Source organism: Grammomys surdaster, unplaced genomic scaffold (assembly GCF_004785775.1).
Source record: "Grammomys surdaster isolate TR1022 unplaced genomic scaffold, NIH_TR_1.0 252, whole genome shotgun sequence".
Lineage (NCBI taxonomy): Eukaryota > Metazoa > Chordata > Mammalia > Rodentia > Muridae > Grammomys > Grammomys surdaster.
Window position 1 is genome coordinate 1,469,705 of NW_021604693.1, and position 12,438 is coordinate 1,482,142.

At 43.2% G+C, this 12,438-nt stretch overlaps 1 protein-coding gene across 1 annotated transcript in view; it reads left to right on the forward strand.

The window, feature by feature from the left end:
• The first annotated feature begins 4,022 nt into the window (after nucleotides 1-4,022).
• Nucleotides 4,023-12,438, forward strand: part of LOC114627300 (T-cell-interacting, activating receptor on myeloid cells protein 1-like) — a 14,857-nt gene continuing 6,441 nt past the window's right edge. Inside the window, 2 exon segments of the mRNA XM_028775018.1 lie at nucleotides 4,023-4,091; nucleotides 12,121-12,156. Coding sequence (XP_028630851.1) covers nucleotides 4,058-4,091; nucleotides 12,121-12,156 — 70 coding nt within the window. The 5' untranslated portion in view covers nucleotides 4,023-4,057.

The window sequence follows — 12,438 nt, forward strand, 5'->3', positions numbered from 1 at the left end:
TCTTTTAGAGGACCCAGGTTCAGTTTCCAGTAACCACATGCTGGCTCAGAACCATCTATAACTCCAGTTCCAGGAGATCTAACAATCTCTTTTGATATCCACAGGTACCAGGCATACACATGATATACAGACTTACATGTAGTGCCTTGATCTTGTGCAGGTAGCCACAGTTGCTCTGAGTTGATGTGCATAGGTAACAGGCCATGCCTCATCCAGAGGGCAGCATTTGACAGCCCTCCTTCCATTACATCTTCTGTACCCCCCACCCCCCCCCGCCTCCTTGATTTGCCTGTGCCTCATCTTTTTGTGTGTGTCATATCCTTGTGTATGTATGTTTAGTTAATTAGTTAATTAATTTTATGTATATTAGTGCTCTGTCTCTATGTAAATCTGCGTGCCAGAAGAGGGCACTAGATCCAAATATAAATGGTTCTGAGCCACCATGTAGTTGCTGGGAATTGAACTCAGACCTTCTGGAAGAGCAGCCAGTGCTCCTAACCACTGGGCCAGCCCCTGTTGGTGTCCCATCTTGATCTCCAATTCTGGTATCATAATCCATCTTGAGTATTCACAGTCAAATACTCCTCTCTGGACTTGATACTGCTCTCTGCTTATCTTCAAGAGGAAGAACCCCAGGGCTCAAGAGCTGAAGAAGCCTGTGGAGTGACACGCTCAGCTGGATGCCTGAGCTGTGAGTGAGATGCCTTACAGTCAGACCAGGCAGCCTCATGATACTTGTGTGTGCTCAGTTCTGCAGAAGCACAGGAATTGCTAAAGCCTGAGGGAAGGCGTCAGATGAGGAAGCAGGGGTGGGCCAGAGGCCACATTGGAGTTCCCTTTCTTGAAATTTCCAATGAAGACTTATTTCCTTCTTGTAAAAAAATTATTTATTTATTTACCTACTTTTCAAGAAAGACTTTTATTTTTTTAATTATGTGTGTTGTACAGGACTATCCTATGAGCTCAACTGCCACTATCTTTGTGAGGTCAAGAAAAAATTGTCCCAGCTGTGTTCGGTGATTGTTGACTTTTCCCCATAGAAAGAGAGTTGGGGAGGGTCATGGCGTTCTTGCCTGAGTATCCACTACCTCAACCTAGGTTTATGCAATTCTGTTTTAATTGCACATGGCTTTAGTTGGGGGCTAGAAGGATATAGGTTGGGAAGGACTATTGAGGTGGTACCATCTATGCAGCCATCAGTCAGGAAGTCCTCACCAAGCTGGGTGAAGATCTTACAATGTGGCTGCTTTGAGGTCATTCATGCTTCTTCCCAGAACCCTTCATCCATTCTCTGTAAGCTTAACCAACTCACTGATTCCCCTAGGGCAGTGGTTCTCAACCTATCTAATGCTGCGACCCTTTCATGCAGCTCCTCATGTTGTGGTGACCTCCAACCATAAAATTATTTTCATTGCTACTTCATAACTGCAATCTTGCTACTGTTATGAATCCTAATGTAAATATCTGATATACAGGATATCTGACATGGGACCTTTAAAGGGGCTGTGATCTACAGATTGATAACTGCTGGTCTAGAGTGAGCTTTGGTGGAGTCACACGTCTGTTTGTCACTGGGACCTTAAGAAGTAGGTAGATGTTTACAACTTTCCCAGAGAAGGAATTTTAGCAACAAATCTGTATGTGACTGTGTCTGCATGCGTGCATGAGTGTAAGTATGGAGTTACAGGTTGTGAGCCATTCTGTGTAGGTGCTGGGAACTGGACACGGGTCCTCTCCAAGAATCTGAGTGTTCTTTTTTTTTTTTTTCTTAAAAAAAAAAAAAAAGAACATGTATTTATCATGTATACAGTGTTCTGCCTGCATATATACCTGCATGCCAGAAGAGGGCGCCAGATCCCACCATAGTCGGCTGTGAGCCACCATGTAGTTGCTGGGAATTGAACTTAGGACCTCTGGAAGAGCAGTCAGTGCTGTCAACCTCTGAGCCATCCCTTTAGCCCCCTAAATGTTCTTTATGGCTGATCAATCCCTACAGCCTTAACCCTGAACATCTAATCCTCCTGTCTCCATCTCCCATGTTCTGGGATTACTACCACGCTCACTTTATGCAGTGTTGGGAATCAAACCCAGGGACTGTGCTTTCTAAGCAAGCACTCTAAGTACTCACCTATGTTTGTATCCTAATGTTTTTAATGAGTGGTATCATTAACAAAGGAAACTGTACAAATCCTAGGACACATTTTAGGGACATTATAGCTCTCTACCTAGATATGTATGACAGTTGGCTTCTTGTTTCTGTAATAAATACTCAGGATAAATCAGCTTATAAAAAAGGAAAGTTTCATTTTCGCTCATGGTTTCTGAGGTTCAGACTGATTGGTTGGTACCACTGTTTGAGGCCTCTGTTGAGACAGCTTATCATGGCAGAATTAGATAGTGAAAAAAAAGCTAGTTTTCTTGTGAAGAAAGGAAATAGAAAAAAACTAGAATATTGTTATTGCCTTCAAAGGCACACTTCCAGAGATTCAAGACCTTCTATTAGGCCCCATCTTTTAAAGTTGCCTGATCTTGTAAGCTGAAAATAGCCATACCAAGTCCAAACTATGACATTGTCTGTCTATCTATCTGTCTGTCTGTCTATCTACCCATCCATCCATCCATCCTTCTGTCTCCCATCATCCCTCTATTATCCATCATCTGCCATGCATATTATTTATCAGATCTTTTTCTCTCACCTTGGTGTACACATTGTGTAGACAAAAACTAGACTCTTCTAGCACTCCTAAAAGTTCTCTTGGCCCTCCTCTCTCCAGTCAGTTTCTGCTTCCTCTTAGATAATCCATTCTGGATTTTTCTGTGACTGAGTTTTGCCTGCAGTTGCCCCGTATAGCTAGAGTGGGACCACACACATTCTTTGTGTCCAGGTTCTTTCATACTCCATGCTGCTTCTGAGACTTCATGGGCTTACATGCATTTTATTTATTTATTCTTGCAAAAGCTTGAGATCATTCTCTTTTATGATTCTAACATGACTATCATTCTCAAGGGGCTCCTTCTAGTCTGATTTTTTATGGACAATGCTGTCATGATCATTCCTTTTTGGAGTTGGTTTTGGTGATGGCACTGGGGTTTAAACTTAGTGACTCAGGCCCTGCACTCCTGAGCCATGGGCCTAGTCTTGCCATGATCATCTTCGTGTGTTCAGCAGCTTCCTTGACTGAAAAATTCTGACCCCAGTACCCAGGAGATTGAAGCATGAGGATAAGAACTTAAAGCCCATCCTCACCAATGGTAAATTTGAGGCCAGCCTGGAGACCTGGTCTCAAAACAAAACAAACAAAAACTAAACTAAACTCTCATACTAAAACAAAAATCAAAGGCAAATGCCATCATGACTAATGCTCACTCATGTAGCTTGAACTTGAAATGCATTTGGGGGGGGTGGGTGGAGGTGGCTGTGGCTGTGGCTTTGCTGGTAGAGTGCTTGTCTAGCAAACACAAAGCCCAGGGTTCAATTCCCAGCACTACCTAAAGCATATATGGTGACACATGCCCATCAGGAGGTAGAAGCAGGAAGACCAGAAGTTCAAGGTCATCGTCAGTTACTCGGTGATTTTCAGGCTGCCCTGGGCTACATGAGATCCAGCAGAATAAAATGAAGGTAAAAAAGAGAAACTATCTGGGCCCTGTCACTCTTCCTCAGTAAGGAGAGTCAGATTATCTCTATTAGGAAAGGAGTATTGGCCAATGTCTAGTGACTATGATATCTGACTCTCAATTTACATAAATCTCAGCTCAGTATGCGTCCAGCAAGACCAGTGTTAGGCCTTTTGGAAATTACTTGTATAAAGCCTGAAATTTGACTGAGACAGAAGAGGACCCAGTGAGTCAAGTCTCTGAAGGAGTTTATAGGAATATGTTGCAACAGAAAGCACCAGCACATTTCCTGAGAGTGAACATGGGAGGAAGGAACTGAGCAGCTCCCTCAAAACCAATTCTGCCTACTCTCTGAGGCTGGAGAGCTTGTGACGCCCTGGTCACGCTCTTCTGCTGGTAGTAGACCTGCAAAGACCCTTGGACCAGCCGCTGAGCCACCATGATCTCTAGGCTCCTTTCCCTTCTCTGCCTCCGTAAGTTGTTCAGGGTCATCCTACTCAGTCTCCAGGGAATCATAAAGCTGGTGAGATACTTGGGTGGGGATTGAAGCCAGAACTCACACTGGATCAGTGTCCTGAGTGCATAGGACAAACCAAAAATCTCTGTGAGCAAAACCAATGCTCAACATGTAGTAGACAGAGTTGGGGAAAGACAGGGGCTGGGGCTGTAGGTTTGTTGGCAGTGCTTACCAAGTGTACAGGAGAAAATGCCTCCATCAGATTGTTTGGAGGTAAGTCTGTGGGGACATTTTCTTTTCTTTTTTTATGGTATGCTTCACAGATTTGCATGTCATTGTACATAGACTATGCTAATCTCTATACACAGATGCATTTTCTTGGTTAATGACTGATGTGGAATGGCTCAGACCACTGTGGGTGGTGCCACCCCTAGGCGAGTGACCCTCAGGTGGATAAGAGAGCATGCTGAACAAACTTTGGGGAGCAAGCCAGGATGCAGTGTTTCTCCATAGTCTCTGCATCAGCTCCTGCCTCCAGGTTCCTTTCCTGGCCTCCCTCAGGGATGCAGTATGAGCTGAGGGTTGTAAGATGAAACAAACCCTTCCCTCCCCAAGTTGCTTTCGGGCATGGTGTTTTAATTGTAGTAATAAAAACTGCTGCAATTAAAGCTAGGGAGTGGTGGTACACACCTTTCATACCAGCACTCAGGAGGCAGAGGCAGGTGGATCTCTCAGTTCAAGTCCAGCGTGCCCAATAGAGTGAGTTCTAGAATAGCCAGGGGCTACACAGAGTTCTCTCTCTCTCTCTCTCTCTCTCTCTCTCTCTCTCTCTCTCTCTCTGAGACAGGGTTTCTCTGTGTAGGCCTGCCTGTCCTGGAACTTGCTCTGTATACCAGGTGTTGGGATTAAAGGTATGTGTCACCACCTACCCCTTCTTAATTTTTTTTTTCTTTTTGACAGAAGCTTTCTCAGGATGTAAGTAAGGTCAGGTACTGGGACAGTCTACAGCCCCAAAGACTACTTGGGCCAGTGGTTTCTGGATGCTTGGTTACATGAACTTGGAGAGTGAATTTCACAGACAATGTGTATGAAGGGTTTTTTAAAATTTTTTAGTTTAATGTTTTCTTTCTCATAAGATCATACTGGAACATTGCATCTGCACCACTCCTGCCCGCCATCTCCTTCCAACTCCTTACATGTCTGACTTCCCAATTCATGATCTCTTCTTTAATTATTGTTGCTTATCTATATGTATGTATGCATGTTTGTATGTGTATGAGCATATATATACACACATATATGTATGTACATACATATATACATATATGAGCACATATATACACATATATGATATATGTGTGTGTATATATATATAGGCTGGCCACTGAGCTCAAGAGATCCTCCTGTCTCCACCTCCTGGCAACTGGGACCACAAGTACATGCCACCACAGTGATCTATTTCACATGGGTACCAGATATCAAACTTGCTTATACTGAGAGATTTACTGACTGAACAGCCTTCCCAGCCTCCCTCCACACAGTCTTTTTAGTCTGTTTGTTTTGAGACAGGATCTCTGCACCTAGTCCAGGCTGTTCTTTTTTTTTTTTATAGAATTATTTATCTGTTATATATATATATATATATATATATATATATATATATATATATATATATATATGAGTATACTGTAGCTGTCTTCAGACACACCAGAAGAGGGAATCAGATCCCATTACAGATGGTTGTGTGTGAGGCGCGCGTAGTGTCTCGCCGGCAAGAACACACACACACACACACCAGAATCCTTCCGTAAGAACACGTTTATTCCCAAAAACCAAAATGGTGGAAGAAGACGAAGAAGACCTGGGGTGGCACTGCTTATAAACCCTAGAGCGGTGTATTCACCTCTGATTGGCTGCTTACTCGTTGCGCGCCAAACACCGTGGGATGGGCTTTAACTTTGGCGGGCTTTTACCATGGCACATGCGCAATTTACTTGTTTACTAGGAAGAATTATGGCTGATAGCGCCACCTAGCGATGGCGGACTTTGCCAGCACCCGCCGCGGCTCCCAACATCTGCCCCTTTTTTGTTTTAAAAACAGAGGGTGGTAGAGGTCCCTGGGAAGGTTACGTAACTCCCATATTTGGGGGTCTCACGGCGGGTCGAGTCTCTTTAGAGGGTGGTGCTCAAATGTTTGAGGCTTTACAGGGTGTCTTACCAGAAGCCCTTGGGTGCAGCGGCTGAGGAATCTGTCTACTGGCTATTTCTTTTTTGATTTGTTAAACAGGCACTGGTCAATGTCCCGTGTCTAGGCTGACTGACATTTCTCCACAGCCAGCACCAAAGAATGGTGAGCTCTCTGTCTAGGCTATGAGGGTCGCGCACCCACACCTGGCATTCTCAGAATGTGCGCCCCAGGTTGTGGCCACTCGTAATGCCTGTCACCGGGTAAAATCACCATTCGTGGTGTACCTCTGGCATATGGGATCAGCTTATTCCCGTCGTTGGGACCAATTGGCAGCTGGCCTGGAGACAAAAGGATGGAGTTATCTATCTGGCTGTTCTTGGCCTGTCTAGTGTGGTACCGGTTATGACTCAAACTCAAGGCCGATCAAGCAAATTCCATCTTGGGGGAATAAGTGATCAAGAACTGATAGTTTAAGACGGTCTCCCTTACCCTACCAGGTGCAATGGAAACAAGTCCTCTGGGTGCAAGGGCTAAGGGGAACAGAAAGAGATGCAAACACCCATCCCTGTGCAATGGAGTCATCTCCTAGGGGGTGCAAGGGCTGTTTGTCTCAAAATTCAGGTACCACAGCTACACAGACAAGGATCAGCCAGGCCAAGACTCCTCACTGACCCAGTGTAATGGGCAAATCCTCTGGGGTGCAACGCTGATGGCCTAACATTTAGCACCACCACTCGTGAGGGGGAGACTGCTTATAATTGAGGCAGTGATAACCACACTGCAGGGGAAGCCCCTAGTACTTTGGTCACAAGCGCCTGGCCAATAATAGCCTTGTCAAGATTTTGTTGAGCTCTGAGTTTGCAAACCAACCAAAAGATGAATACTAATCCGCAACATAGGGCATACCAAACAGGCCTACTCCCACCCACTTAAAAAAAAAAGGAAAGAAGAAGAAAAGAAAAAGAAAGCTGAAGAATTCCAGGAGGACAGTCCCTCAGTCAGGGACAGATCCACGTGCATCGAGTTGATGTTCACCACAGCTGCTCTCAATTTTCTGAGTGTCTCACTGAAGTTTTCTGACCAATTTCCTGTAAGATACTGAAACAATTTTCTGGACAGATTAGTTACACGAGTAAAGTTTTTATACTGTACACTGGTGATGTAAAGTGTACCCAGTTTTTTCTCACATCTCAATTGGGCTAATTGAAAGAGGATATCTAATCTCTCTCTCACTAAATCAAGGCGTTGATTAAGGATCATTAGCCCGCCTTTTAGTTGGGTACTGGCGGAGGTTAGAAGGTTAACAGTCTCTGTCACCGTGGCTGACAATTGGGGGTAGTGTCCACCTGAACAGAAGTTGACATAGCAATCTCAGTGGCAGTGGCGGTAATGGCACTAACTAATATCGTCGCCACTATGGCTGTAGTTATACCAAAATCTCTTTTTTGTCTAAATAATGACAAAGTGGAAGGAGTCTCCACGGGGATGGGAACCCATCGCGTGACTCTGGCAACCATAGTGCGAGTGAATCTTTCAGAATTTTAACACTGGGACATCTAGCAGGTTTCATTGGTACAATTCTTAAAGGTGAAATTTGATAAAATAAACAAAAATACTAGGAACCTGTATCCCTTGGATCAGCACAAGGGCTATCATCAGAGCCTGGAGGGTCTGTCTGGGTGTCACCTTCCAGTATCACAAGTCGCCGCATCAGCCGCTCTGGTAGCCAAAACGGGTTGTCTTCTTCTTGTGGGAACACACAGACCGCTCCCCTGGCTTTTATTAAAATAGAATCTGGACCTTTTCATTGTCCGGTCAAGATGTCCTTTTATTTGACCATTTCTTTTGGCCTGTCAGGCTCTAAAATATTGAGGGTAAAAGTGTTTATCTACTCCTCATCAGTTAATTGTCAAGGGGAATTAGGACTTGTATCTCCCTTGAGAATATCCAACAGAGGTTTACGTTCTTCTATGGTAAGCTGAAAATGAGGTTTTAGCCAATTAATATCTGTTAACAACTTTTGAGAATCACTTTTCTGGAGCAACAAGTACTCTAAAATCTTAAAGCTCATTGTACTAGAGCAAGGGCTTGTAGAAAAACTCTTTTAGAGAGATCAGCCAATAAAATATACAACGAATAATATATACTGAGAGATTCAAACGCTTTAACATTTTGTATTAAAGCAACAACAAATTTTTTAAGGCCATTAATCATTCTTTGAGGCAAGCTTTTTTAATGAATGGCTTCATGGGCTCTCAAAAATCACAAGCAATTTCACTTAATGTAAACCTCTCATCTTTACCAGGAGGTAAAGGAACTGTATAGAACAATCTTTTAAATCTATAATAATTTTATATGCATTTACTTGAATGGCAGCTGGAGTAGGCAAGTCAGGCTGTAGTGCCCCATTAGTTTTATAAATCTTAAATTTGAACTTTCTCTGTGTAGCCCTGGCTGTCTTGGAACTCACTCTGTAGATCAGGCCGGCCTCGAACTCAGAAATCTGCCTGTCTCTGTCTCCTAAGAGCTAGGATTAAAGGCGTGCGCCACCACCGCCCGGCTGGTGTTTTTTGATTAAATGAATAACCAACTCTTTTTAGCTGAGTGAAGTATCAGATAAAGCCAAGCTGAAGGCAATCTTGTCTTCCAAAAATTGTTAAATAGCTCCAGTATCTATCAATCTTTTAAACCCCTTTTTTCCTTCAATTATTAATTTAAGATTAGGTCTCTTGTTATGTTTTTAATCTTGGCCTATATCCTGAGGCCTGGCCCAAGGATTATCTTTTCTGCACCAAGGACAGGTTTGTCAGGTAACCTTGGTCACCTGACTGTTGTTCAAGCCTCTGTTCCTGGGACAGTCACTTTAAAACTGTCTAAATTTCCACATTTAAAACACTCCCCATCTCTATGGCTCTGTGCAAGCTATGGCCAGACCCTGATTGTATGAGGGTGTAATTTCATTGTAAAGACAAGTATCTAAGTCTGTCTTTGCTTGTATGGTCTGAGGGCTGTGTGGGCAGTTCAACCTGATTAACATCACACTGACCTTGTCTTACAAGCATGTTAAGTTCCCAGTCTGTATGTCTTAATTTAAATGTAAATGTTCTTAATCTGTAGCAGGCCAGCATTGTATCACAACCCGTTTTAAATATTTTTATTTAACTCTATCTGCTGTCCCCCTTTCCATAACATGGGCGAATCAAAAAAATTTTAAACTCAAGATTACAACTGCCAACCGTAGTCAATGGAATACTGGCAGTTTAACAAAATTTTTAAATTTCTTTTGTAACATTAGAGTATAACCATTAATTTTGAGAAGCAAAAGCAAAACCAATTTAAACAATCTACTTTTTCTAAAATCAACACCAAGTAGACTACTCTTATGCTACAAAGTTTTGTTGCCAATTTTTTACATATGAATGTATGAAGCAGCTTTTAATCTCATTGAAGAGATATTGGTTTAAAATCTTACTCTTTATACACCTGGTTTCTGAATGACTCTAACACTGAGTTAGTTTTACGTCACTTTTCGTTACCAAAGTTGTAAATTTCTAATCACACCCAATAATTTAAGCCAATAGTCTATAACCAAGACATGTAGAACGTTTTTATACTTTTAAAACCAATTAGAAACAACAATGAAGTGGCTATATATCTTATTTTTAGATCAAACAAAATTTCTTGTCTTTCTAGCTGTAATTTCAAGAGAAAAGCACCTTGTCACAGAGATTTTTCTAAGACAAACAACTCTTAGCTTCCTTATAAAACCCAAAATGCTGCTGGTCTCTTTTAAAAGCAGCTTATGCCAACCTCAATTCCTGAAAAGACCTTTTTAGCTCCCAAAGGTTGGATCAAGCAGTTTTAACGATCTTTCTTTTTGAACACGTAACAAACACAGAACATTTAGACAATGAAACAAAAGGCAAACACAAACACGTGGACATTGGCGTGCCAAGGACAAACAACAAGGAAGGACCTCTAAGAACTACAGAGAATTTCAGGACGTCTCCCAAATTCTCTGCTTCTAGATGAACTCTGAAATAGCCTTTTCATTCTTTTTGTTGACACAGCTCAGAGAGAGGACACCTGTATTTTTTAAAACTCTTTCTCTCTCTCTCATATTTAAGATGTAACTTTTCATCTCGTTCATTGGAGATGTAGCGGGCAGCTAATTTAACACTTCAATACCCTGCTTTCTAATTCTTTTTAACCCTGCTCTTCCTGCCTGAAGCGGCTTTTAGGCTGCAGGCAATGTCTGTTTAGAATTCTCTTGACCTATGTTTCGCTATCACCTCTTAGGCAAGATCGGCACTGGGTCAATTCCTCATTCACCTAGACTGTCTCCCCCAAACCACTCTTCTTGCAAACACAGCCTCCAATTAACCCTCACTAGCGCAAGCACTCGATCTCGTGGCGGCAGCCGTTTATCCGGCTGGCATCTTTCTTCCTCATCTATCTCTTCATCTTAGTCTTCTGACTCGGAGGAAGTTAGCCCCTCCGACTCAGAGCTATCACGCCGTAAAAACCCTGGCTCCTTTACCAGATAAAGAGGTTTCTTTCTGAGGCTTCCTGTTCTCCCGTCTCTCCCAAGAGTGTTCTTCCTCTCATCTCTCATCCCCATGAATTGGTTCTCGGGGAGGCTTGATTTTCTTAATATATCTCTTTTCTCTTTTCCTTTCTGAATTTCTAGGCGCTTCCATTCTTTCTCTGTTTCTGACATGCTGACTTGTAATCCATCTACCACTCCCCGAACCCTCACGAGAACCAGAAGGAAGAAAACTAACGATACTAACACCATAGCGAGAGCCTCTAAGGTTCCTGCCAACTGGGGAGGGAGACGAAATAAATCAAGTCGAAACTTGTCTCTCAGAGAACATTACCTCGTTCTACGGTTCTGGATTCACTCCACGCGTGGAGTGGAGGGTCTTCTTAAACAGTGCCGGCGATGGTAAATTCTCCCGGGTTTCGGCACCAAATGTGAGGCGCGCGTGTAGTGTCTCGCCGGCAAGAACACACACACACACACCAGAATCCTTCCGTAAGAACACGTTTATTCCCAAAAACCAAAATGGTGGAAGAAGACGAAGAAGACCTGGGGTGGCACTGCTTATAAACCCTAGAGCGGTGTATTCACCTCTGATTGGCTGCTTACTCGTTGCGCGCCAAACACCGTGGGATGGGCTTTAACTTTGGCGGGCTTTTACCATGGCACATGCGCAATTTACTTGTTTACTAGGAAGAATTATGGCTGATAGCGCCACCTAGCGATGGCGGACTTTGCCAGCACCTGCCGCGGCTCCCAACAGTTGTGAGCCACCATGTGGTTGCTGGGAATTGAACTCAGGACCTCTGGCAGAGCAGTCAGTGCTTTCAACTTCTGAGCTATCTCTCCAGCCCATCGATTAAAGGCAAATGCCAGCATGACCATCTTCCCTCATGGGATCTTGTACCATCAGGAGTAGGTTACCTTCTTTTCTCCCCAGTGTCCTACAAGGCTCATGCCCCTTCCCTGGAGGAGAAGTAATGACCCAGACAATGTGACCCATGGTCTGGCAGACATGGTGACTTATGAAGCTTGGGGATAGGGATGAACATTGGAAAGGTTTGTGGGAGTTTATAGGACTGTAAGCTGAAACAAGCTGATGGGACCCTTGGAATAAGAGCAACAAGATGATAACGCTCAATCCCAGAAATGAGCTGAAGCTACAGCTCAGAGTAGGAAGCATGCGGCTCCTGAGAGGGAAACCCCAAGTGATAACATGATAGTGTTCTCCGGGTGCCTCTCAGGACCAGGGAGAATGACCACATGACTCCAGGCAGGAACTTATGCCTCATGAGTGGTTTTTTTCACCCCCAGGGCTGTGTGTTGGGCAAAGAGACATTCCTGAAAATGGTAAGTGGTTCTTCAGACAAACTCCTTCATACTTCCCCACAAAACTCTGTTTTTCTTTCCCCTTTTGTATCTTTTGTGTGTAGTCCACACGTATGTGTGAGTACACATGCCTATGTGCATGCATGTAAAAGCCAGAAGTCAACAATGCTGGTGTTATTTTTCAGGAGTCCTCTATCCTTTATTTTATTTTATTTTATTTTATTTTATTTTATTTTACTGTGGGGTGGTGGTGCTGTTATTTTATTTTATTTTATTTTATTTTATTTTATTTTATTTTATTTT